Raw genomic sequence first — 27,043 nt, 5'->3', positions numbered from 1 at the left:
TCAAAGGTTCGGTTTTTCCAAAGAACATACCTGGGGGACTCCGTAGGGCCCTGGGGAGGATGGTAGTCACCTGGCTTTGCAGAATGGAGAAAGGACCTCAGGGACTCCCAAATAATACAGGACTCCCTGAAGTCCTTTCTCCATTCTGCAAAGCCAGATTTATGTATTTTCTGCAAGCCCCTTGTTTTTAGCCACATGCTTCACCTCCTTCATCACCCCATCACTGGCACTACTAAGGTGTAAGCCTTTCTGGGGGACAGGCACTTGTGCTGCAACTTTCTCCACTCTGCAAATGTTATTAAATGTCCTCCACCTGTGAAGAGTATGTTTTAAACTCACACAAATTTTAGCTGTACGAGTGCTTCCAAGCGGACTGATTCTGTAAGTAGAACATCTATATTCTCAAATATACCTCCACAGGGATTACCTCCTAGATCACATTTTCAATCTCTCAAAAGATTCTTTAAAATTTTGACACTAGTTTCTATACCTTCGAGGGTCCAGTTCATGGTCCTTGGATCCAGTCACTAATTCCGGATGAATTCGCACATGCTCCATCATTGGCTAGAAGAGTCAAGTTGACAAATTATAAAGGGCTGAATGTTTGTGGAACATCCAAACAATGGAATATTAGTTGACAATAAAAAGGAATGAAGTACTGACACATGTTACAACACGGATGGAACCTTAAAAACATTATACTAAGTTAAAGAAGCCAGTCACAAAAGACCACATATTATATGATCCCATTTACACAAAATGTCCAGAATAGGCAAATCTATTAAGACAGAAAACAGATTAGTGGCTGCCTAGGGACTGGAGTGGGGAAGAAGAAAACAATTTCTTTTCAAAATTTCCCTGTCTGCCATTAAATACAAAAGGTACAAACACAGCCTATCTAAACAGTATGCTAAGTAGCAAACAAACAAGCAGTTTTAATTTACCTTGACCACTTCTTCAAAAGTCTCCAGGTTTTCTTTCATACTGTAATGAGAACGCAAAAAGGAGACGAAGTTGCAAGGGTACATTCCATAAAGGCGATGAAAGAGTGCGTACACACTGGCATGGAGATGGACGAGATAGACTTCCGCCACGTGGCCTAGAAAAGGAACCCGTTGAGAAGAGCCTCTTAGTTGGACACAGATTGAGGTGTGCAAAACAGATATAAACATGTGGCTGCCAGCATGACTTTTTATCTATGTATATTCCCACCTCACTCCAAAGACAGGAAGAGTGGTTTTCTAAAATGCAAACAAATCTGGACACACCAGACACCCTTATCTCAAATCCATCAATGGCTCCCTATAACCTTTGGATAAACTCCAATCTACTAGTATGATCCATGAAAGCCCTTCCCGATCTAACTTCTGCCCTCCTCTCCAGTCACTGCCCAAAAAGGATCCCAAACATTCTCACAATACTGAACTATCTTTATGATGATAGATCTCCGTAAAATTTATACTTTTCCACTGCTGAATTCAGCATGAGCTTCTTGAGAAAAAAAAACCGTCTTACTCATCTCTCGGTGCTTTGCACTAGACCTGGTATTTAACAAGCACTCAATATTTACAGAATGAATGTGTGAGAATCCTTTAAATCAGTATGTAGTCTTAGCTATGTAGATTTATAATTACAGAGTGAAAAAAACTATTATCTAGAAATTAGTTTAAAGAACTAAGAATGAAAGAAATTGAACATCCTAATTTAGCCTTACCTAGACCCTGTGGAAACCCATGGCCACAGTATACATAAAGTTTCTCCACAATAATGAGCAGACCATTCCTTTCTCCCAAAGATTCTACTAAACAAGCAGGCACGGCCGGGCGTGGTGGCTCAAGCCTGTAATCTCAGCACTTTGGGAGGCCGAGACGGGTGGATCATGAGGTCAGGAGATCGAGACCATCCTGGTCTACACGGTGAAACCCCGTCTCTACTAAAAAATACAAAAAACTAGCCGGGCGAGATGGTGGGCGCCTGTAGTCCCAGCTACTCGGGAGGCTGAGGCAGGAGAATGGCGTAAAACCTGGGAGGCGGAGCTTGCAGTGAGCCGAGATCGCACCACTGCACTCCAGCCTGGGCGACAGAGCTAGACTCCGTCTCAAAAAAAAAAACAAACAAACAAACAAACAAACAAACAAACAAGCAGGTACCATGTGGGCCTATGCTTGTAACTGAATCCTGTATAGGAAGCCACGGTGTTCTGTCTCATAGGTCTGACATACTTGACCCTTTTGATAGGACTACCTCATACTGGGATAACCCAAAGATTCCAAATGTCATATGCTTACAGCTTCTGATCCCTTTGATAGAGCTCTGCTACCTGCCGATAGGGGGGAAAAGAAAACAAAACAAAAAAAAAAACCCACTGCATTTGAAGTTGGAGTGCTAATCAGGACACACCGCATTTTCCTCTGACTCCTACGGTACAACAAGCGGGTTCTCAAACCTGACATTTGTGTTCTGTCACAACACAGCAGAAAAGGAAGACAGAAATGTCCCACAAGCTTAGTCCTGTACTGCTGCAATACAGACAGAGGTTGCTTTTCAGTTAATCAACAATCATGAAGTTTTACATCCTACTGCTCAATTTCTCTGACAACCAATCCTTTTAAACCAACAAAATTAAAAAGTTATCTCAACAGTCATGTTTCTTATATGTGCCTGTAGTGGATGCACCCAAGGTATTCCCTCATCTGTCTGGTGAAAATCACTCATTTCAGCTATAAAAGTCTACATGTCCATTCCTTACAGCATATGAGCAATTAATCAATAACGAAAGCATTCACCTCACAGGGCCCAGTAGGTATATGAGGAGCTCTGTACCTGGTTTCTTCAGGCACCATGATGAAAGACGGCCAAAAATGTCAAAGAAATCAAGAAGATGCTGTTTCCCAGACTGTGGAATCATTGGTAGCATGGTTATCAACACCAAGACGCCTGTTGTGAGGACGACGACGTCAGTGTCCATCTGCAGGAGAAAAGGTCAAACAGGAAACGTCTGTCAGGCACTGGCACCAGGATCGGCATTGTACAGTATGTGAAGAGGCTCTAAACACTGAGAGAATCACAAATCACAAGTTGACTCACATACTCATTTAGGGAAATCCTATCCGTAAGGATTACTGAGGGGACAACATTCAAACAGACTCAATAGGAACACTGAGACCCAGCTCTACTGTAATGAGTCAGTAAAGACCATGTACAACACACCTATGCAAAGGTATCCAGGAGATGAGTTCAAACTTGACTTGGGGACACTCAAGTCCTGAAGCCTTAGGATGCCCTATTTATAGCACTTGGATGAAAACAAAAGGAGTTGCTCTTCAACAAAACACAGGAGCACTGCTCTGTTTTCATTCATTCAACCAAATCTTAAGATATTGACTTTTTGTTAATTAGAAAAAAAACAAAACACTACACATTGACAAGTAACTTACTATTTTTTAAAGAACTACAACAGAAGTATAACTGAAGGAGAAATTAGTATAGCACTAACAAGTCAACTTAAAGGCTCACTTCAAAGCAGTATTTAGAGACCAGTAAATTCAAAAAAAAAAAATATATATATATATATGTATATATATATGGAAACCTTTGAGCATGCCTATAGTTTAAATATTAAGTCAAATAAATAACTTCAGGCTAACTGAAGACACTTAACATCCAATGAATACTCAATCAACTCTGACTAGCTAGCTATAGCAGCTCACCTGAACCATAATTAAATCATGAATGTTTGCCAGGTAGATGAAATTCAGATTTATGAAACAAGATATTAATCAAAAGACTACTATGTAGGTTAAGACATCCATTATTCCTATTAGAATAGGAATCTATGAGTCTGGGAATAAAGTTTTAAATATATTCTGATTTTTACATCAAGCATCAAGTCTTTCATTATGGAAGATATCCAGTAAGAATAATATATTGGTAGGAGAATTGAGAATATATGAGACTACATAATGATTCTCAGCAAAAAGAACTAGCCCTGATTTCATTTATCCTAACAGTCTAACTGAAGACTCGTCCATGATTAATATTCAAAACTTACTCTTTTGGAAAAGATAAGTGTTTTGCAATCTGAACTAAATGATGTGCCTCAAAATTAGATTTTATTCTCATCAATCCATTAATTAGATGATATTCTCACCAATCCATTAATTAGATTATATTCTCATCAATCAATTTGCTTAAAAAACATTAAGTTGTTAAAACTGTTCCTATTTTTTCAGAATTAAATGCACATTTTTATAATACCCTACCAATGTGACTCCTTGGGACCCACCTCTAGGGATAATAAAAGAGTTACCCTTCTTGGCAGACACAAAAATCAATTTGCATGGTGCTGTATCAGATGAATCCAATGGTACTGCCATCCTGGAACAAATACTACTGGATATTTTCATGTCTCTGTGAGGTACAGGCAGTTAATATTAACCACATTTTTCTTATTTTATAGATAGAAACAAGTCCAGGAACTAAAACAGATTAAACAAATAACCCTGAGTATGGCTGCACACCACTGTTAAAACTAAAACCATAAAGTTCTATTTAGATTTTGACTCCCTGTATAGAAAAATGAACTAAATTTAGTTCCAAAAATTGAATGCAACTTAGTAGAACTTACATCAACAAAGTCTTAATTATAGCTGCAACCAGACCATATTCCTAAATGGCTAACAGAAACTTTAAGCCATTCTTCTATTAGCTAAAAGATAATTTAGAAACAGGGGTTCCCAAAAGATAATCCAGGATATTTTTAAATGAGGGAAGGCTAAACGATGATGAAATCAAGTGGTTTGGAATAATGTAACATTGAACCCATCTGATCGAAATTTTCCCATATTTGCGTGGACGAGGTATTCAACAGTCATAGTGATATATTTGAGAACTTACTAAGTACCAACTCCGGACAACATTTTGTTTGAGAAAAGCCAAATGCCTAGAAGGTTTTAAACTCTAAAAGTTAAAATCTAGCTTCCTTGTTTTAAGTTACTTAAAATTTCAGAAACTATACTCATAAAGCCATTTCATTCAAATCCTTACAAACATCCTACCTTGAGACATTTTAGTAAAGAAGGCAAAAGAGGTGCTTGAGACAGCTTATGCTTCCAAGATGGCTGCAGTCTTATGACATGACCCAGTAACGAGAGGATGGATAAACGAGTGGCGGCTTTACCCACATATTCATTAATCCTGTCCAAGAGGTGCTGAAAATGCAAAAGAAGAAGGGAAATCCTCACATGAATATATGAAGTTAACAAAAATAAAGACAACAATGATGTGCTCCAGTCTCTCACGTCTTGTCTCTAATGTAAAGCAAGGCTCATGCAGATAAAAGATAAAATTCAACATTTTAAAAACCACGTTAGCAAACAAAACACTGCTGCATTTGGCCTGACAAAAGGCAGCCAGTTTGCAACTCATGAAAAAGGATCCTACAATACACGCATGCAAAAAGGGGGAGACTTGTGCACAGTCCCTCAATAACCACTAGTCCCAAACTGTGATAGGTTACTGAAGCCATGAGGGCATCCCGCTGGAAGCAACAGCTAGAGCAACCCAACCTACATGGTTTGGTCTCAAGTATCAATTAGGTAGTAGAAGTAACAATTCAGACCAGAGTAAATAAAAAAACAAGATGGGCCAGGCGCAGTGGCTCATGCCTGCAGTCCCTGCACTTTGGGAGGCTGAGGCAGGAGGACAGCATGAGGCCAGGAGTTCAAGGTTACAGTGAGCTATGATTGTGCCACTATGCTCCAGTCTGGGCAACAGAACGAGACCCCACCTCTTTAGAAAACAAAACAAAACAAGATGTACTGCAAGCCGGGCGCGGTGGTTCACGCCTGTAATCCCAGCACTTTGGGAGGCTGAGATGGGCGGATCACGAGGTCAGGAGATCGAGACCATCCTGGCTTAACACGGTGAAACCCCGTCTCTACTAAAAATACAAAAAATTAGCCGGGCGAGGTGGCAGGCACCTGTAGTCCCAGCTACTTGGAGGCTGAGGCAGGAGAATGGCGTGAACCCGGGAGGCGGAGCTTGCAGTGAGCCGAGACGGTGCCACTGCACTCCAGCCTGGGCGACAGAGCAAGACTCCGTTTCAAAAAAAACAAGATGTACTGCAAAAGGCATACAATACAAGGTCTTCAAATCCTGGGGAAGTCGCTCTCATATACACACTTAAGACTTACCAAAGTCTGCAATAACAATGCTTTATTAGCTACTTACTAAAAACAAAAGGAAACCATGAAGGAGCCCTCCAAGTACCTGGTGCTGGGAAACAAGACTCATTAATTTGCCAGGTGAGTCCTTTGTACTTGAAGCTTTTCCATATTGATAAAAGTCTAAAAATCCTATTCAAAGTATGGGTTGAAAGATGGGTATCTATGGGCCAAACCATCACTCTACAATTATAGTACTGGAAATGTAAGATTTCTTTAAACAAGATCTTTAACAGTCTCTGAAATATGTTTTATTTTGTAAACTTTTCAAGAATCATGGGTCCTACAAATTAATTTTTATATATAGTTATAAACTGGGAACAATGTCATCAGTAGCACACAGAAATCAAAAGAATAAGCTCGGGATAAATCGCACAGTGGCCATGCACAGAAGCTGTTGCACTCATGGAGAACATATGAAATGCCTACGACACGTCAGCCATTACCTTGTCATGTGGCTCTTGTAAGGTGGTCAGGATGTGCAACGCTGGCTGAGAGCTGGTTTCCAGGTAATAATCCACCAAGGTGTTTACAAGCATAGGACCACGGTCTAAATCAAGAAAAGGGCAATGGATGATACTTACACCCCTTAACATCCGAAGTTTACCTTACACAGCTGCCTGCCACAAAATCTAGAAAATATTTCTTTATATGCTATTCTAAGTGTTATGCAGCATTACATTTCTGCCTTCTTAATTTAATAATAGGGTAATTCCAAGCTTATTTGCCTAAATATGCATGAAAATATATGAAGTCCTTTTATTTTTAATGCTTTTTTTTTTTTGAGATGGAGTCTCGCTCCGTTGCCAGGCTGGAGTGCAGTGGCACAATCTCAGTTCACTGCAACCTCTGCCTCCTGGGTTCAAGCAATTCTCATGCCTCGGCCTCCCCAGTAGCTAGCTGGGATTACAGGTGCCTGCCACCACGCCCAGCTAATTTTTGTATTTTTTTTTTTTTTTTTTTTTTTGAGATGGAGTCTCGCTCTGTTGCCCAGGCTGGAGTGCAGCGGCATGATCTCGGCTCACTGCAAGCTCCGCCTCCCGGGTTCACGCCATTCTCCTGCCTCAGCCTCCCGAGTAGCTGGGATTACAGGTGTGAGCTACCACACCCCGCCAATTTTTGTATTTTTAGTCGAGGTGGGGTTTCACCATGTTGGCCAAGATGGTCTCGATCTCCTGACCTCGTGATCCACCCGCCTCGACTCCCCCAAGTGCTGGGATTACAGGCGTGAGCCACCGTGCCCGGCCCTCTATTGCTTTTTTAATTACAAAAAAAATCCATATCTATTGTTAAAAATTCAGGCGATGTGAAAGTACATAAAATAAAAGTGAAAGTGCTCCTCGCCACCTGCCTCCCAACCCACTCTTCACAGATAAACACCCTTAAGTTTAGAATGTGTCTCTTCAAACCTTTTTCTACTTGTATAAACGCACACATGCAGCCCTCACGTCCACAGACACAGACACAGTTTGTGCATGTCTGTGTTTTTTCCACTGAACAATGTGTTGTAACCACCTTCCCATGTCAGCATCTATGGCCTATTTCATTTCTTTCCGTCCTCCAAGTGTTCTACTGCATGGCTCTATATAACTACTTTAACCATTCACCTACTGAAGGATACTTGGGTTTTCCAGTTTCTCACTCTTCTTCACTCGAAGCTATAATAAGATACAGATTCTTATAAATGGCCCAAATGGTATGTTTTTTAAAATTGATGACTGATACTCCAAACGGCTGAACATCAATTCACATTCCTGCTCACAGTGCCCATCTCTATACTCAATATTTAATTTTGCCAAGCTGGTAAGCAAAAAAGGGTACTATTTAAATTTGTATTTCTCATACTAAAAAGAGGTTAAGTACTTTTCATATTAAAAACCACATATGTGATTTACAGTTAAAGCGATGTCTGGAATTTGCTTTAAAATATTTGGAGGGTGGGAGAGTCAGGGAGGAAAGAATTTGAAACTGGGTTCATGGGGTTCACTACATGATTCCTTCTTCATAGGTGGGCATACGTGAGTATTTCCATAATTGAAAGTTTAAAACACATATAGATACTCTCTTTGGGTGTTTAAAAAACTCTTCAGAAGATGAAAACTAAAATTATCAGCAGGATTCTAGTGGCTCTAAGTCAACCTCTTCTTTTTAGCAGATAAGCTAAAAGGATATTATTTTGCTAACCAGAATTGAGGTTCTCTTTAAAGACAGCTGTCACGTCGTCCCGCACACCCAGCACGGGGGAGTCCAGCATGGCGAGGAGCTCCCCGACATTCGCTTGTTGGGCCATTCTCTCCCTCAAAGGCGCTGTGCCAGCTCCAGGACGTGTGCTACAGGTTCTGAAGGTTCTTCATTGGCGCCACTACCAGACTGAGAAAAAGGAAAATGAAGAGTCACTAAATGGCCCCATTTTTCTCCACAAAAAAAAAATACCTGCAAGACAAACCAATGCATGTGTTCAATGCAATGGAAAGTTTGGCCAGAATTCTCTGGTTCGAACAGTGAGTACATTTGGCTGAGAAAAGAAGATAAAGCATACGAATAATTCTTTGGCGAGTTTATGAAAAGGGTTTCTACAAAATACAACAATCAGAAAGAAACCTTAAAAACTGATACCAGTCACAGTAACTTAATGACAGGATCAAATCTAAGTTTTATTCCTACTTCTGATTCTACCTTGGGTTTTGGCTATGACTATATTTATATTTCAAATTATTGATCTAAAAAGCAGATAGTCTTTTTTCAGCAAAAGAACTAAATGCATACTATTTCCTTCTTGACAATTTCATCAATGGCTAAGAATTAGTAGAGGTGGTTAGGTCACAAGTCTCTTAAGTCCAACACCTAGCATAAACTGGGGGTCATTTCTCTATTTTAGCATACACCTGTCATCTGAGACATCTAACTGCACACCCAAATACCACTGGCTGCAGGGAGGTATTCATAGATGGGCTCATCAGGGCAAACCTTCAAAACCTCACCCTTCAAAACCCAAGCTCTCTATGGTAGTCGAGCAGCTGCTTTATCTTGATATACAAAAAGCAGCTCATTCCCCAAGTGTTAACTACACACATTTATGATTTCTCCCCCACTTTGGTCTCTGAGGCTGTATTTGTAAAAACAAGTAACAACAGTTATCATTCATGAGACAAGCACTGTACACCTTTTACAAACATCATTGTAAATACTCTTAATATGACCACCATGTAATTGGCATTTTTGTCCCCATTGTACAGGGAGCAGAATGGAGATCAAGCCGTTTGTTCTGGGTCACAAAGCTAGCAAGAGGCAAAACCAGAGGAGAAAAACTGATATTGGAACCTGGATCTGCCTTACTCCAAAGCTTCAAGCCCTTCAAGCCTTAGTGTCACACTAAGCTAACCTGTGGTTTTCATCATCACAGCAACTCTGGGATGTGATGTGGGCAGGTATCATCCTTATTTTACACATGGGGATATGGATGCCCAAAAAGGATAACATTTCCTTTTCTTTCAGTAAGTGTAAGTAGCAGTTCTTAAGCTTCAATGTGCATCAAAACTACCTAGGATATTTGCTAGAAATGCAATACCTAGGCCCCTTCCAAAACTGAATTTTGGGCTCAGGAATCTATATTTTAATAAGCACTCCAGGTAATTCTTAAAGTGAGATACAAACTAGTTTTGAGAAACACTATGATAAAGAAAAATCCAACTGAAGAATTAAGCTGAGGCCAGATGTAGAGGCTGAGGCCAGGCATGGTGGCTCACACCTAAAATCCCAGCACAGTGGGAGGCCGAGGCAGGCGGATCACCTGAGGTCAGGAGTTCGAGACCAGCCTGGACAACATGGTGAAGCCCCATCTCTACTAAAAATACAAAAATTAGCTGGTGTAGTGCCGGGCACCTGTAATCCCAGCTACTCAGGAGGCTGAGGCAGAAGAATCACTTAAGCCTGCGAGGCAGAGGTTGCAGTGAGTCAAGGTCATGCCACTGCACTCCAGCCTGGGCAACAAAGCAAGACTCTGCCTCAAAAAAAAAAAAAAAGAAAAAAAGAGAGAGAGAGAGAGATAAGCCCCTTTTGCAAGAATGCCACATTTAAATTAGCAATGACCCCCAAAACTGCCAGGTATTAACTTGCTATCATCTGTGTTCCTGTTTAATTACAATCTTGTGACATTCACTGGTTTTGGCTCTCAGTAAGTTAGAAGTTCATTTAGCAGAAAAATCAATTAAAATGTCTAAATGCTTTTTTGATACCATGGTATAGGAAGTTGCTGACTCATGTCTATAAATAAAAATCTTACAAGTAAATCACGTAGGAAGTTAATTTCAAAGGGCTCCAAAATGTGAGACCACCATTGGTAAGATTCTACCGTAAAAGTTCAAAACTAAAAAGTAATTAGTATGGTATCAGGTACCTATAAACATTTGCTGCATAGTACCTGTATATTATCATAAAAAATACCAGTAAAAATCTTTGGGCCACCACTTTCAAGATGACTTTTTAATAGCATACTTGTCCAGCTAACCCCTACATTGATTTCTACTTCAGGTAAATCACAAATGATTCTCAATTAGTGACAAAGAATGTTGTTCATAAATTTAAAAGTATCTTGTCCCTAAGTTTGGTTTTGTTTCAATAAAATTGTTACTTACCTACTATCTGTCTAGGGAGACTCTGAGTTTGCCTTCTGTGTAGTCAGAAGACGATAATGTCAGATCTGGTCCTCCAAATGCAGGCAGCCCCAGAGCCCAGAGTGACACGAGCTCAATTTTAAACAAAGATGGCGCCCATCCAGTCAACTTGGCGATAGTGTGGGCTAATCAGCTTGGGCTACCTAGCCTGTTTTTCTGTTTGCAAAATAAGGTTTTATTCTAAAACATATCAGAAACACATTTTGGCAACAAGTTTTTCTCTCTGGTTCCAAAATCCTACTGTCGGCCGCGTTGGTGGTATAGTGGTGAGCATAGCTGCCTTCCAAAATACTACTGTTTGCCATAGTTTTTAATCTCCAGGAAAAATATAAACATTGGGTTTTATGTGAGATTCTTTGCATAAGTGGCTCAAGTTCAAGCATTTCTGACATTCTAAAAAGCTCTCCTAAGAGTTAAATCATAGCTTTTGGGATCAGTCCCATAACTAGAATATCTCCTTTTTAAGCACAATCAAACATTTGAGGGTACAGTAAGTGCAAGGTGTTAAGTAGGTAAGATAGACTTAGCCAGTTCTATGAAGAATTATATGTTCTATAGCAGAAAAAAAAGACATGGTTCAATATGTGCACAAAAAAGGGGAAGAAACCAGCCCAACTTGGACTCAGTCAGGCGTGGTGGTGGTGGTGGATGAAATGTACACATGTTAAACACATTTTACAGCCTATAGAGACTGGCTGAGAAAAATCACTTAAAGATCAGCACCACAGACACAATGAAGCATCAGTGTGTTAGCCACAAAAGTCTCTAGCCATAAAAGTCTCTTTTCCACTTTGGAAGTAACTCACCATAGAAAATACCATACGGGAGAAGTTAAAAGACAACAACTGGGTGAATGGATTTCTGTATCCTATATGCGAAAGCAGCATTCCATTTAGTTTAATATTATCTTTAGTGGACACATACAGCGCACAGTACAGTGTTGTAGATGATGCTAGTCATATTAACAGGGCATGACCTTCAAGGTCAATCTCCACTCCAAAATCCATCACTCTGCCATCTTCTGGATCTCAGTAAAAGGCACTACCATCAGTCTAAAGCGAACACTCAGGTGGCTCCTTGACTCTGTCACCACCCCCACCACCATATCTAATCCATCAGCAAACCCTTTGCTATCACCTCAGTCGAAGCCCCCATCATCTCTCAGAGACAAGGGAGCAGCAGCCCCCCTCACTACTCTCCCTGCTTGTATTCATGCTACCCTACAAAATTCATTTGCCACTAAATAACCACAAGGGACATTGAAATATGAACATCAGAATCTCACTCCTCTGTTTAAAATCATCCAGTGGCTTCCCATGGAATGAATAAGAGCCAATAACATTATGGAACTTATGAAACTCATGAGTAGTCTACAAGGCCTCCTAAGATCCAGCAAGTTATTAACCTCCCAACCCCCCTCTGCCTCTTCATTCCTCTGCTCTAGTCCCAGTCTTCCCAAACACAGGAATACTGGTTCTTTCTTGCTCAAGGCCTTTGCACTTGCTGTTCCCTCTCTGCATGGAACACTCTTATCCCACATCCTTGCACAGCTGACTGTCTCACAGATCTCTGATGGGCCTCCCCTGACCACCCAATCTAAAGCAGCAGGGAGGTTCTTAGTCATCACTTTTCAACAAAAGATACTTTGTAATTCATGAGAAACCTTGAACCAAGTTTAAACTATACAGCTAGTAACCAGATTTGATCCAACAATACTTATGATCTCAAAAAAACATGGAAAGCAGGGATCTGCCAAAGTTCAGTTTCAGTCTCTATACTCAGCCATAATCTGGTGGCTGGCTGGCTTTGGCACAGGTGCTTTGTTTTTGTTTTTTAATTGAGACAGAGTCTCGCTCTGTCACTCAAGCTGGAGTGCAATGGCACAATCTTGGCCCACTGCAACCTCCATCTCCTGGGTTCAAGCGATTCTCCTGCCTCAGCCTCCCAAGTAGCTGAGATCACAGGCGCACACCACCATGCCTAGCTAATTTTTGTATTTTTAGTAGAGACGGAGTTTTACCATGTTGGCCAGGCTGGTCTCGAACTCCTGACCTCAGGTGATCCTCCCACCTTGGCCTCCCAAAGTGCTGGGATTACAGGTGTGAGCCACCACACCTGGCCAAAAATGTCTTAAAAATGAGAACAAAAGTATAAGCAAGAGTACTCCATGAAAAAAAAAATGCTATTAAAAGTTGGGGGTTTTTATTGTTTCAAAATAAATATAATTGCTAAAGGCAGCCAACAATTTTTGTTGTAATTGAAGAGTAAGGATCTTTGAGGCTTGCCAAGCTATGAATCCCAGGTACAAGGTTCCTTCCAGAAAACGATCTACCAGAAACTTTCCTGAATTCTGCTTTCTCCAAAAATGTTACCAATGAGGCTGTGTGCCAGCTGAGATGATATTACACACCTGTGACATAGTGACCACAGGAGTAACCTAGCAGCCAGTAGTGCCCACAAAGTATTTTTCCTATATTAAATTTTCGAACTTCTAAAATCTGACTACTAAAATGCAATACAATTACTATGGTGAAAAATGTTTAATAAAATTTGAGATTTACTTTTGTATCTCAGAATTTACATTTTATGATGGTGATATTTAGCTTGGACCTCAATGATCTGAACACTTAACCATTTGACTTTGGGTTCAAATTCATATACAGTGGACTTCTTAAAAAGGAACAGTATGAAGCACACACAAAAACACTGAAAATGAAAAATCAAACTCAGAAAATTTTCCCTACTTGTGAGAGAACAATACTTAACTTTCTTGTTAGACAGTCTATAGTTTGTATCAAGACCCTCCTTATGAACTGATGGAGAGCTGTAAGACAAAAATCTCTACCTTATTTCACAATTCCTATGACAGAGGTGAGGCAGACAGTGACAGAATACAGTAAACAGCAACCACTGAGCCTTGGCATGAGTCACACAGCTGTCCATGTATAAAGACAGCAGACCAAGCACCTCCTGTCTTCCCTACACCTTTCCTATACACAACTCTGTTGCGCTTGGCACTATTACTATTAAACCAAAATTACAGTTCAGTGATCAGTTAGGTCACTAAGAGGAAATTCCATCCATGGAAATGCCGGCGCCTCAACATTTATGAAGGATATATTCTGAGACAGAATCCCCTAATTCCTAAAAATTACTATAGCATATAACTTATCTCTCAAAAATTAATTTAAGACAACAGATATAGCCATGTTAAGATGCAAATGCTCACTCACCAGCTCAAGAGTTCCCAGCCCAGGATGTACATTAGAATCACCCGGAGAGCTTACAGAAACTCTGGAGCATGTCACGTTTGGTTTGTTTTTATAAACCCATGCAGATTTCTAAGGTGCAGCCAGGGTTAAGAACCTCTGCGCTAGTTAAATGACTTGTGTCAGCACACAGGCTTTAATTTAATGAAGTGGTTAAAACCAAACTTTGCTGCTAAACAGAGCTGAATTGAGTCCACCAAGTACTAGCTATACATCTTTAGGAAAACTACGTGACATCTTTGAACCTGAATCCTCACCTGTAAAATGGGGATACACCGAAAGTGTGGCTGTGAAGAAGAAAAGTAATCCATACAATGCACTTTGCACAGTGTCAGGCACTGAATAAGCAACTAATAATCATCAGTAATGCTAATTACTTCATGCCATAGACGGTCCAGTTCCTGCCAAGTAGCCAAAACTGTAAATGTTAAATCCCTGAATGCACAACCATGGGCAAGATAATTCCCTCCCATCTTCCTCTAACCACTGGCCTGGTTAGACCTTACCTGTTCTAGGGACAACTGGTACTTCAGTTTCCAGTGCTGTCAACCTGGTGTCTTTCATGGTCACTGAAGGAAGAAAACATATGCACAATGAAGCAAAATCCCAGATGCAATCAGAAGCGAGTTAGGGGTTCATCTGGCACAAGCTTCTTCCCCCGCTATCCCCAACAGGTGGCCACCACGTTTCCACTGGAATGAACACTCATAATCACTGGAAGCACGTGCCTCTCCCCGTCTACATTTCTGAACAGCTGGTTGCTGGAAAATTCTTTATATTGTGCTGAACTTGTAATCTCTGTCTTTTGTTAATGTCTGTTAGAGGTATAAATGAATGGGCAGGACAGGCCCTAGAATTAGAGAGTTCCGGGTTAAAATCCAAGCTTTGCAACTTATTAGTGTGTAACATTTGGCTATTTATCTTAAGTCTCCAAGGTCTAACCGTAAGTTACCTTGTCTGTAAAGTTAGAATAATGATGGCATCAAGCTCATAAGGCTTGTGGGGATTACACGAGATGATGCATCCTATTGCCCTCGGCACAGTGTGGGGCACACCGAAGTTACTGGAGGAGCCATGTGAGGCAGGTCCAGGACAGTGAGGGCCACAAAGCACTGAGTGGGCCAGCAGGCCCTCACTGCCTGCCACAGTTCCCACAGTCCTCACCCCTCCGCAACCCTCCCCACCACCTTGCCTCACTGGCTTTTCAGTTCCTTGGTCAAGCCACATGCTCCCCATTCCTGAGCCTAAGAGACTCTACCTTTGGCTCCTCCTAAACTCACTCTTCATCCTTAAAATCTCAGCTTAAATGCTCACTTCCTCGGAGAAGGCCTCCTAGGCTCCACTTCCCTCCCACTCCCACCTTCCAGACTAGGTCAAGTACCCTGTTATGCTCTTGCAGCCTATAGTTCTTGTGTCACTTACCACAACCCAATTAAATAAGCTCGATTAATTACTGAACATGTCTCCTTCACTAGAAGTTATATCCAGGGAGAGACTGCAGCTTACTCAGCACTGTATTTCAAGCAGCTACCATGGTGTCTGGCACTTCTTGATTGAATGACTAGGAGTTAAAATCTTTCTTTCTTTTTTTTTTCTTTCTTTTCTTTCTTTCTCTCTTTCTTTTTTATAGACAGGGTCTAACTCTTAGACTAGAGTACAGTGGAGCCATCATAGTTCACTGCAACCTCAAACTCCTAGGCTCAAGTGAACCTCCCACCTCAGCCTCCCGAGCAGCTAGGAATACAGGTGCACACCACCATGCCCGACTAATTTTTTTTTTTTTTTAAAGATGGGGTCTCACTATGTTCCCCAGGCTATTCCCAAACTCCTAGCCTCAAGCCATCCTCCCATCAAGGACTCCCAAGGTGCTAGTATTACAGATGTGAGCCACTGCACCTGGCCAGTATTTCTTAAATAAATGTCCAAAGCCTAATTCTGCCTTCAGGCAGCATGACTTAAATTTAATCCTTCTACAAGAGACATAAAATATTTGTGAACAGCTATCATTTTTCTATTTTCTTCCCCCTTTTACCCGACTTTGTCCAAATTAACTTGTATGAAATATCAATGCTAAATGAGTATATATCAATACATTCTAGTTTGCTTTTAAAATATGGGTCCTTCAAACTATATTTAGGTACAATTTGATCACTAGATTGTAAACTCCATGAGGACAGGAACCATCTGGGACACCTAGGGTCTATCCTGGCACCTGGCACACAAATACACCCTGCTCAGATCAGGTAAGATGTAATCAGCTTCTCTGGCAGCCATTCCAGAGTTGAATAGAGTGTGAAAGCTGAGCTTCATATACTACGGACACCCAATTAACCTAAACATGGAAAAAACTTGAACCAACTTCTTAAATGTACAACCATGGCCAAAGTCAAACTAGTGGACTGAGGAACTCTCTAACAATTAAAATCACTGTTCCAGATGACAGGGTAAATCTATTTCCACGTGGAACACATTCCAGACATTAAACTCCACTGGTCTCTTCAGTGGCACCTGCAAGCCTGTGAACAGTGCCGCAGGCAGGCTGGTCCTCCGGAAAAGAGGGATCATACCATTCTGACAGGGAGGGCTTGCCTGGTGGCACTCAATGCAAGTCACAGGGCTTGAATTAAAGTGCAGGAGCCCAGGCCGGGCACGGTGGCTCACGCCTGTAATGCCAGCACTTTGGGAGGCCAAGGTGGGCAGATCACCCGAGGTTGGGAGTTTGAGACCAGCCTAACCAACATGGAGAAACCCTGTCTCTACTGAAAATACAAAACTAACCGGGCATGGTGGCGCATGCCTGTAATCCCAGCTACTCGGGAGGCTGAGGCAGGAGAATCGCTGGAACCCAGGAGGTGGAGGTTGCAGTGAGCAGAGATCATGCCATTGCACTCCAGCCTGGGCAACAAGAGCAAAACTCCATCTGAAAATAAATAGATAAATAAATAAAGTGCAGGAGCCTCTAATCTTAAAATCAGAATCTTAAAATAAGCAGTTAGTCCAGTGAGTCATATAGACTTCCTCTTGCAAGTAATCCTGGTTGGACATTTTACCTGAGAAGAACTATCTAAGGCAAGGGTAAAATCAGGATCTACACCAGATGAGATCCTGTAGGCTGCCCAGCCACAACCCCTGTCCTCCATCAAGACCCTACTCTAGGACAGTAGTGCACACCACCAAAAGGTGGTGGTGGTTGGCTGTTTTGTTTTTTGAGATAGAGCCCCGCTCTGTCGCCCAGGTTGGAGTGCAGTGGCCTGACCGTGGTTCACGGTTCACTGCGACCTTCGCCTCCTAGGCTCTAGCAATCATCTCACCTCAACTTCCCAAGTAGCTGGGAATACAGGCACACACCACCATGCCCAGCTAATTTTTGTATTTTTTGTAGAGACAGGGTTTCCCTATGTTGCCCGGGCTGGTCTAGAACTCCTGGACTCAAGTGATCCATCCACCTCAGTCTCCCACAGTGCTGGGATTACAGGCGTGAGCCACCACCCCCTACCTAGCAGAATGTTTCTGTCCAATGCTCAGTGCTAAGACTTTTAACTTCTTTATCACTGCACTAAAAATGATAATGGTACTAAATTGGTAGCAATTTTATGTTGGTATGTCAAAGGCTACCTACTATTCTACTCTTATTTATATTTTTAAGTGTTTATTGACTTATTCATTTGTATTTCAACCCTGCCCTACGGGGGGTACTACCAGGCACAATCACTCTGGTCAGTAAAGTGAGATGTGATTTGTGAACCTCCTGAAGGGAAGGGAGGAGTGCAGACAGAAACACCTGGCAGAGCAGAACACCAGCATCAATCCATGTCCTTATCTTCGAAAGCCAAATTGAAAAAGAAACCTGACTCCAGATCTAGATTTTTTCTCTTTCATATTGGACCCAAAAGTTGTGTTCTCACTTATGCTCATCATTATAACTTCACTTCTGTAAGCAACCTTTTTGAATAAAACGTAGGTTTGCGGAAGAAGATAAGGGCTCTGTGTTTTAAGTATTTTGAGATGAAACAGAAGGCACATAGGTCAATCTGTTTTCACCATTCATCTTAACTAATATCATTCTTTAGGTGTTTACAGACGGATGGCTTATATGCCTAGGATGACACATGAACTCCAGCCTAACAGCCATGGATAGTTGTCATTAGCAGGACCCGTATGCCATTTTTTTCACATATCTCTGCCCTAGCCACGATGCATTATGAGCTGTGAGAGCCAAGAGGTATATATACCTTTTGAAAATACTAGTGGCAGATACCTAAGATGTCTTTAGAAAGGGTTTATCTGAAATGACAGAGGAATATTCGAACTTTTCAAAAACAAGTGCTGTGATATGTGGCCTAGACACTACCCTCCACGACTCCTCAGGATTGCAGGCAACATAAAATAGGTGACTGCAGATCAATTTGCCTAAGATAATTTTGTACACATTTGTCTACGATGTAAAAATGCACTACATGTGTAAATGAAGGCAGATGTCTCTTCACTATAACTTGTTTTCTATATCCGATTTTTTATCCATAAAAATTCTAGGACAATTCAGACACAGGTCCAGGCATGGATGGACTATTTTATTATCAGGTACAGTTAGATAGAGCAGAAACGTTACACTGTTAGGTTAATGCTCTGCTCTGGCTCAGGAATTCTCAGGTGACTTCTTAGGGTAATATTCTATCAAGTGAACCAAGGCGCCTTCAGCACAAATGCATCTAAAAAGGGTAAGATACTTGCTCCCACTCTCTCTTCCTATCAGTGCCTAGAAGGAAGGAGAAAAGGGTAGGAAATAACTACTTACTATGTGAGAGTAAAACAGCTGATGGTAAAACCTGCCAACACGTGTAGTCATGTGTGATTTAAAAGGTCTCAGCAGCGGGAATCCCTCTCAAGGACAAACTGGGGTAGGAGAGCTCCAACTTGCCAGATTCTCCATTCAGAATTTCTGCCATTAGGGGCATTGATGGATGGTTTGCTAAAGCTTACATCCTATCGCAAAGGTGAAGAATCTTCTAGTAACTTGCGTATCAGGCCAGAGCTTGATTGTGGTAAGGCATATCTCTTCAATAAATAATGCTTATGTTTTGACTTTCTATTAACAGGAACAACACTATTTACTAAGAAAATACAGGCCGAACAGATACCATGTATATTTCAAAAAGACACTACCCAGAGCTTCTCCTAAAAGAAATATAAAGCAAACTGTGAGATATCTTTAGGTTTCAGGTTTATAGGACCGAAACAGAAGTATTCTAGGGAAAAAGGGTATAGTTTGATAGTCTAGAGCAGTGGTTCTCAAAATGTGGTCCTGGCACCACTAGCGAGAGCATCACCTGGGTATTTGTTAGAAATGTAAATTCTCAGGCCTTTCCCCAGATCTCTGAATTAGATACTTTGGGGGTGGGGTCTTCTAGGTAATTCTGATGTCCACTAAAGGTTCAGAACCACTGGTCTAGGAAAAAGAAGGATGAAGGTAAAAAACATTCATTCATTAATATACCTCCGTTGAGGTTCAAAAGGAAAAAAACATGTATCGTGCATAAACCTTGGGAAGAAGGCTCAATGGAATTCTTCCAGGTGCTAAAGGTACCAGCACAGACCGAATGCCAAGCCTGATAAGCACTTAGCAGATTACATACCTGGGTATACTACAGAAGTTTAACAAAATAATTTATAACCCAGATGGTACATAAGGCCACCTTCTGACTTGGGCCTCTCCTGCCTACTAGTTAAAAAACAAAAAAAAAAATTGTTTTTAATAAAGCCTAAGTCCATTTTTAGAGCAATACTCTATCTAAAATGATCAGCTGGGTTTCAAGCTGGGTCCATAAAGTCCCTAAAGCCATATCCAAAATTCCATGTCTGTATGAATTTGTTTGGTGATGATGGGACATGAAGGGTAGAAGAGAAATTTGGCCCACAGCTTCCCACAGATTTTCAGAGGGGAACTGAGTCCACACACCTTCCCACCACCACCAAAGTTAAGAACCACTGACCTGACCTGTGAGTTAATTTATGAGGTCAGCAGATGAAGCAGTTTATCACAGAGGAAGACTAAATGTTTGGGCTGTGGCGTCAACCGAAAAGGTTCATATTCCAGCTCAGCCACCGAATAAGTAACTTTAGGCAACTTAACTCTCAGCCTGTTTCCTCCTCCCATGCTGCCTCTTAAGGCTGTAAGAAGTTAATGGGGAATCAGACATGTAAAATACCACAGTGTTTGGCACATGAGTACTCAAAAAATATAAACTTTATTATAACAATGTTACTACTTAGCAAAAATGTATTGCTAGGTACATAATAATTAGCAGTGTATCCATTTAACAACCGCTATTTGAAACATTGATAAAACCATTGTGTAACTTAAAATGGATACAGTTCAAGTTTGTTACTATGCTCTGTGAACTACTCAAAGTAGCAGTCTTAATTATTGCAGACATTAAGGTCACTGCCTCTGCTCTTCCTACAGCTCCCCTCTGTGTCTTCCACCACATCACCAACAGAAGGGCAAAACTGTCCTTTGTTACTCAAACGCTTCCCAGCCTCTACTGCCATCATATCTACTTAAGAGAGTGACCTGTGAGTTGTAGGGCAGTAACTACTATACTTTATCTTGGACTAAAGCACGGTTTTTAAGGCATTTTACTTACTAGGTGTAAATCTGAATTCATTCAACTGTAAAAAGTATTGTTACCTTTTGCTGATTCCCTGTTCGTAACAAAAGTTAGCACTGAACAAGAGAAAGGACAAGAAATTGACAAGGTCCTGAGGCAGTATATTTTATATACAGCGTGTAAAATTTGAATTTTTATTCTCTCCCATGAAAACAGACATAAAGTTACTAAATTCTAGCAACTACAGGCTTAAAAAGTAAACCAGAGAAAGAATCTCAAATTGTTGACAGTTTACCTCTTTCAGATGAACTTAAATGGAGAATGAGTATTTCATGCCATCCAAATTATATTAGTTACCAATTCATGATCTGAGGTTAAGAAAAACAAACTCAGTGTTTGAGTGTACGCTACATAGACACATTTCAAGCAAACAGCCACAGATTTTAATGCTACTAGGTGGCTCAAGTCTGTAATCCCAGCACTTTGGGAGGCCGAGATGGGCGGATCACGAGGTCAGGAGATCGAGACCATCCTGGCTAACACGGTGAAACCCCGTCTCTACTAAAAAATACAAAAATCTAGCCAGGCGACGTGGCGGGCGCCTGTAGTCCCAGCTACTCCGGAGGCTGAGGCAGGAGAATGGCGTAAACCCAGGAGGCGGAGCTTGCAGTGAGCTGAGATCCGGCCACTGCACTCCAGTCTGGGCAGCAGAGCGAGACTCTGTCTCAAAAAAAAAAAAAAAAAAAAAAAAAAAATGCTACTAAGTACACTTTTCTTTCATGCCTTCAGCTACTTAAATGACAAAACCAATGCAAAGACTAACCTTTCAGAGATTTATAATATGGGAAACTTATAGGGAATTACCTTTTAAAAAAGTATTATGATGTAAAGGAAAGGATAAATGCTAAACAGATCTTCACCCAATAGGGTAGGCGCAAAGTTACCAATTTGCTTGGTTATTACAGAACCATTAACACATTGCCTCAATCGATTTAGTCAGAATGTTTAAATGACACCCCAAAGGACTTTAAATCACAGAAATGTAGGCCTAGAAATGCTCATTAATTTACATTCCAACTTTTACTTCACCGATGAAGCCACTGAGGCTCAGAGAACTTAAGTGACCCACTGAAGGTCAAAAGCTATCTGACTCTTTAGGAGAGCCTGAAATGGCTGAGATATTGCTGTACATGGCTCATCAGCATTCAAGAATATCCAATTAATTCCAGGAAAAGCTAATTTTAGTTCACTATGGGCCTGGAACCCAGAAATAAACATACCTGTAGCCTAACAAACTTCAAATGAAGACAGAGCTATAAGATCAAGTCAGCTCTAATTCAGAGCCCAAAATCACCCAACACTACATACATAAGAGGCCAGAAGCTATTTTAAGAAATACCTCTGCGATAAATAATAAATGAAAATAGCCAGATTGATACTTGAAGCCAGTGGTCCTCAACCTCTGGTGCACATCGGAATCAGTCTTCTCCCAAAATACATACACAAGGTGTCCGAATATGTAGGTCTACCTACTATAGTGCCAAATATCTGTACATCGAGGTTCTCATGAGCACTATGGTTTCAGATCTCGTTTCCAGTAAGTTCATTATTCTGCAAACATTACATACAGAGGTATATATTAGATTTGCCCTAGTAAGACTGTTAAGTTTCATCTCACAAGTGAAACCAGGCATGCACAGAAGGCATCATATTACACCACAACAGTAGCAGTATCAGTTTTTACTCTAAATCCAGTGAGGAAGAGGACAACTGAGTCACAGGACTTGAAGCACTCTAATTTTACGGAAACAAAAAGGCCGGTAGCCACCTGCTTTCTAACCAGGAATTCAGGAACATCCCAAGTGTTTATGACACCAGGAAATGCACGAAGCAGAGAAAGTTTACATCATCTGCCCTTCTAGGCACGTGACGTAAGAGTGTTTTGGATAAGATATTAACTTTAGTAAGAGGATATTTTCCGTTTACATCCTCTATAAATACCCCTTAAGTTTACACCAGGTGGTTAGAGGAAGATTCTGCAGCTCCCCAGGGCAATAGCAAAGAATGTTTCAGTGTTTCTGAGGAGCCTCATTTGCCTGATGCATGACTGTTAAAGGTACATTTCCCTACACAACCCTAAATCAGTTTTCACATTTGCATATTCCAGGTTTACTCAGGAATGCTCAACTTAAGAATCACAGGTGGTTGCTCGGTAAATCAAAGGCTCCCCAAAGATTAGGTTTTATAATGCTTCCCAAAATTTACAGCTCCACTTTGCCAGGCTGTTTGAATTCAGATGACTCCAAGTTGATCCCAAAATTATAAATCAAAGTATCTCAGAAGACTATTATTCTATTTTAGCACTTTTATAGCTTACTCTATGCAACGTGAAGTGTTATTTCTACGCTTTCTATTTAAAAAAAAAAAAAAAAAAAAAAAAAAGAGCCAGCAAGGATTTTAGCAGGACTTCTTTCTGCAGTAAACTCATCAGTTTTATTAAAATATCAAGTACTTTTTAGCCTAATTTAGACTAACAAATTTACATGCACAACACTGCCATCCCAAACAAAAGCTAAGGCGGATAAGCCAAGTGCTTCCCCCCACTTTAACATTAAACAGAACACACGTGCATAAACCTTGGCTAAATGATAAATTTTAATCACGTACAGGTCAGCTTTGATCCAACAACAGATAAATGTAAGAGTCATATCTTTGGAGTCAGTCAGATCCCAGCAGTTCCAGTCCTGGCTCAGATACAATCGGGGTGTGATCTTAGGCAAAGTACCCTGCTCTCTCCGGGCCTCAGTTTCTTCATTTGAGAAGACTGGAGGTGTTAATAGTGGTTGCCTCTTCTCTTTGTCGTGAGGACCAAAGGAGATAACGACTGCCAAGCACCTCCACAGTGCCTGACACATAGAGAGCAAGCACTCCATTAAGGTTAGCTGTTGCTCTTAGTTAGGAGGACCGCGTCCCCTCCCAAGTCCCCACCACAAATCCAAAACACACAAAGCAAAACTCTTGAACAGGAAACACAAAGAAAGAGCTTTAATTCTACAAGGTCCCTCCGACCGCAGGCTCTTCATCCTCCAGTTCCTCAAATGAATGAATGAACGCCTAGGAGTGGCTCTGCCAATAGCTGTCTCTTAGGAATCACCTTTGCCGACTTTCAGGTAACTGTCTTTCACCATCAATTAAATTACCTACAAGTACACCCAGAGCGAGGCACAACAGTCATGCAAATTTCAGCGGAGACACCGAGTCCGGGCGAGTCCTTGATCCCCACAGGCAACCTCCATTCATTCTCCACGCCCCTCTACCCCGACCCCTCTCTTTTAAGTTCTGGGACCAGCCCTACCCTCGCGACCCTTCCCCTCCCGCCAAGGGTCTCTACCCTGCCCTCCGCACCTAGCGTGAACCTGTCACCCCACTAAGTGAGGGGCTGACGAAGGGGCCCACCTCACCCCTGCCCGAGGGACCGAGGCCCGGGGTGCAGCCGTCCCCTCGGGCGCCAAGGAGGGGCGAAGTGCCCGGTCCGGCTCGCCTCTCCTCCCCAGGGACCCGCCAGTCCCGGCCTGGCCCGTCGGAGATCGCGCGTAATAAGAGGGAGGGGAGAGCTCTCCGACCCCCCCCCCCGGGATCCCTACCAAGCAATTGAGCCTCTTGCTCCAGCCCCTCCGAGCCTCCCCGACTGCAGTCATGGTGCCGAGGCTGCCCCAGGAAGCCCCCATAGAAAGGAGGGGGAGACACCCCCATACTCACCCACCGTCTCCTCCCCCTCAGCTGTTTACCTCACAGTCCCTCCAGCCTACAGGGCGCCGCCATCTTGGACGTACAGCACCTCCCCCGTCGTGAAAGGGCCAAGGCCGACGGCGGCCTCCGCCACGAAAAAGAGTCCCCCTCCGGAGCTCCCCTCCTTCTCGAAAGGAAGGACAGACGGCCGCGCTCGGCAACCTCGCCGGAAGGAAGAGGCTCTTCCACTCATAACTCACGACGCGGGTTGGACGAGAAAAAAAAAAGCAAGGAGGGTTTTTATGGAAGGGGGCGGGCCAGGCGGAAGGATCCCGAAAGGAGGCTGCTAAGAGATCTTGTGACTCCGCGAAGGAGGCAAAAAGAAGGGCCGGCGCGGCGGGAGGAGCCAAGCGAGAGCCCGAGGGGCGGGGCGGGTAGCACGTGACTGGCGGGCGGGGGGACACGGCAGAGAGGCGTAAACAAGCTGGAGGAGGCTGGGTGTGGTTCGAGCGCCCTCCCCTTTGCCCCGCCAAGTCGTTTCTGCCCTTCGCTTGCCTGGCGACCCCCGAGGGTCTCTCTGTGGGCGGCCACAGAGCAGCGATCCTGTTTCCCAAGGAGCCGCTGGGGCCCGCGTGGGTGAAGGGCGTACTTGGGAGCCTTGGAGTTGCGGCTCACCTAGGAAGGGGCGGAAAGCTGGGGGCCAGGGCAGCCCTCCTTCCTGGGCTGAACATTTGCAGAAACCCGCCTCCGGGATTGCGGGGGACCGCCCAGGCGTCCGCCTTCAGGTAGCTCACACTTCACACCTAGTCATGACATCTAGGGAAAACCAGCCCTAATAGGAGGCAGCTTGAAAATCAGAAGGCCATATTGCGTTTCCTGCTGAAACAAGGCTTTAGGTCCTCCAAGCCTCAGTTTCTTCCTCTGTGAAATGGGCATAATGACATCTGTGACGTGAAGCATCAAGGAGATGAAGTATGGACAGCGCTCAGCCCAGGGCCCTGCGCCTAGTAAATGCTCACTCGCTAGGTAGGTGGCTGTTATTGCGAGGCTGAGTATGATGGGCTCCATCCAGCACGAACACAAAGCTCTGTGAGAGGAGGCAGAGCGAGATGAAGTCAAACTGTAGGATATGAAAGGTGTTTTGAAGGAGTAGGCATCAGGCTGGGTTTTAAAGGAAAGGTAGGTTTTATGAAATACTAGGTTGGTGCAAAAGTCGTCACGGTTTTTGCCTTTAAAACCGCGACGACTTTTGCACCAACCTAATAGAACCAGGCGAGGCGACTGGGGAGAGAAGGCCATTCCAGGCAGAGGGAACCAAAGGAGCAAGAGCCTAGGGGCAAAATCGTGCTAGGTGGGTTATGGGAATAACAGGTTTTGTCATAGGAACCAATTGGGTCACAGTGCAGGGCAGCCATAGTTAAGGGGGGCCAGATGTGTCAGTAGCCAGCACCGTGGGTGTTGTCAGAATTCGGAGCAGGCCCTGGATGGTACTGGGTAGGGCCGCTGCTAGTCAGTGTAGGGCCTTGGTGAGAATTAGAAAAATGGCACCCCTGGGCTGTATTTTGGTCCCTGTCCACCAGCCCCAAACCCTCCTGGGCCCTTGAGCAGTGAACAACCTTTATAAACATAGGTCTAGAGCCATGAAGGCTTAGGAGGGAGGTGAAAATTGAGCTGTTTCCTCTGTTCTAACACAGTCGCTGGGGGGAAGCTAAGAGTTCTAGATTCAAACAGACCAGAGTTTGAATGTAGGTTTCGTCATGCTAACTGGATGAGCCTTAGTCTCCTCACCTGCAACATAGGGCTAATAATAATGCTAGCTCATGGGGATTTGGGGTGAATTCAGTGAGACATTAAGCTCTAAGTGGCACAGAGCCTACGCCAGTTAATGTTCTTTTTGATAACTGTTAAGTACCAGCTGTCAGCATTCATCACTTCCAGAAACGGATCCACCAAACACTAAATTCTTCTGTGTCACCACCCAAGCATAGTCTGCGTGGGGTCCAGAGATGGAAAGGTCGAGGGAAATGGGGAAGGATCTAGGTTCTCTCAGTTCCACGAATCTGCAAACTACTTCACAGAAACAAACTCTTCCCTTTGCATTCACACCAGAGCAGGGATTCATATGTCTTCAGAGATTTCTGAGACCACCAGTGATGGGAGACCTAAGGAGGAGGGCAGGGGGAGCAGCGCTGCTCTGGAGCTCTGACCCAGGAAGTCCCCCACATCCTGACCTTCCTTGGTTCCATGACCTCATCCTGCAGGAATGCGTTCTGCCATGGAGGAGAGCAGCCATACGCAGAGCTCATCAACTGCTCGCTCTCCAGGGAACCATAACCACATTGTCACTGTTTCTACACTGTCTGGAAGAAGAATGGTCATTGTTATCTCATTATGGACCACCAGTGGCTTGCGAGAAGAGGCTGAAGATGACAGGCAAAGACAGCTCTACCACCATCTCCCGCCACTTACCAGGCTGGACCACCTAGATGTTTCCTACTTCTCTGGGGTTGTTTTTTATCGTTTGCTTAACAGACACTATT

General features: G+C 42.8%; 1 protein-coding gene across 9 annotated transcripts in view; it reads right to left on the bottom strand.

The window, feature by feature from the left end:
• TSC1 (TSC complex subunit 1) overlaps positions 1-24,760 on the bottom strand; it is a 54,794-nt gene extending 30,034 nt beyond the window's left edge. For 4 of the 9 annotated variants that reach the window (XM_023188973.1, XM_023188978.1, XM_023188979.2 and 1 more), the window contains exons 1-8: positions 24,534-24,630; positions 14,673-14,735; positions 8,409-8,594; positions 6,671-6,774; positions 5,058-5,210; positions 2,824-2,968; positions 945-1,099; positions 491-564 (exon numbers count right to left, since the gene is read on the bottom strand). In XM_023188973.1, the coding sequence (XP_023044741.1) occupies positions 491-564; positions 945-1,099; positions 2,824-2,968; positions 5,058-5,210; positions 6,671-6,774; positions 8,409-8,514 (737 nt within the window). In that variant the 5' untranslated portion in view covers positions 8,515-8,594; positions 14,673-14,735; positions 24,534-24,630. Of the gene's footprint in view, positions 1-490; positions 565-944; positions 1,100-2,823; positions 2,969-5,057; positions 5,211-6,670; positions 6,775-8,408; positions 8,595-14,672; positions 14,736-24,533 lie in introns of all 9 variants that reach the window. The other 5 variants (XM_023188981.1, XM_023188982.3, XM_023188974.1 and 2 more) reach the window with 4 other exon arrangements.
• Between the last annotated feature and the right edge of the window lie 2,283 nt (positions 24,761-27,043).

Source organism: Piliocolobus tephrosceles, chromosome 14, assembly GCF_002776525.5.
Source record: "Piliocolobus tephrosceles isolate RC106 chromosome 14, ASM277652v3, whole genome shotgun sequence".
Lineage (NCBI taxonomy): Eukaryota > Metazoa > Chordata > Mammalia > Primates > Cercopithecidae > Piliocolobus > Piliocolobus tephrosceles.
The sequence above is the reverse complement of the archived record's forward strand: the minus strand, read 5'-3'. Positions and strand labels throughout refer to the sequence as shown.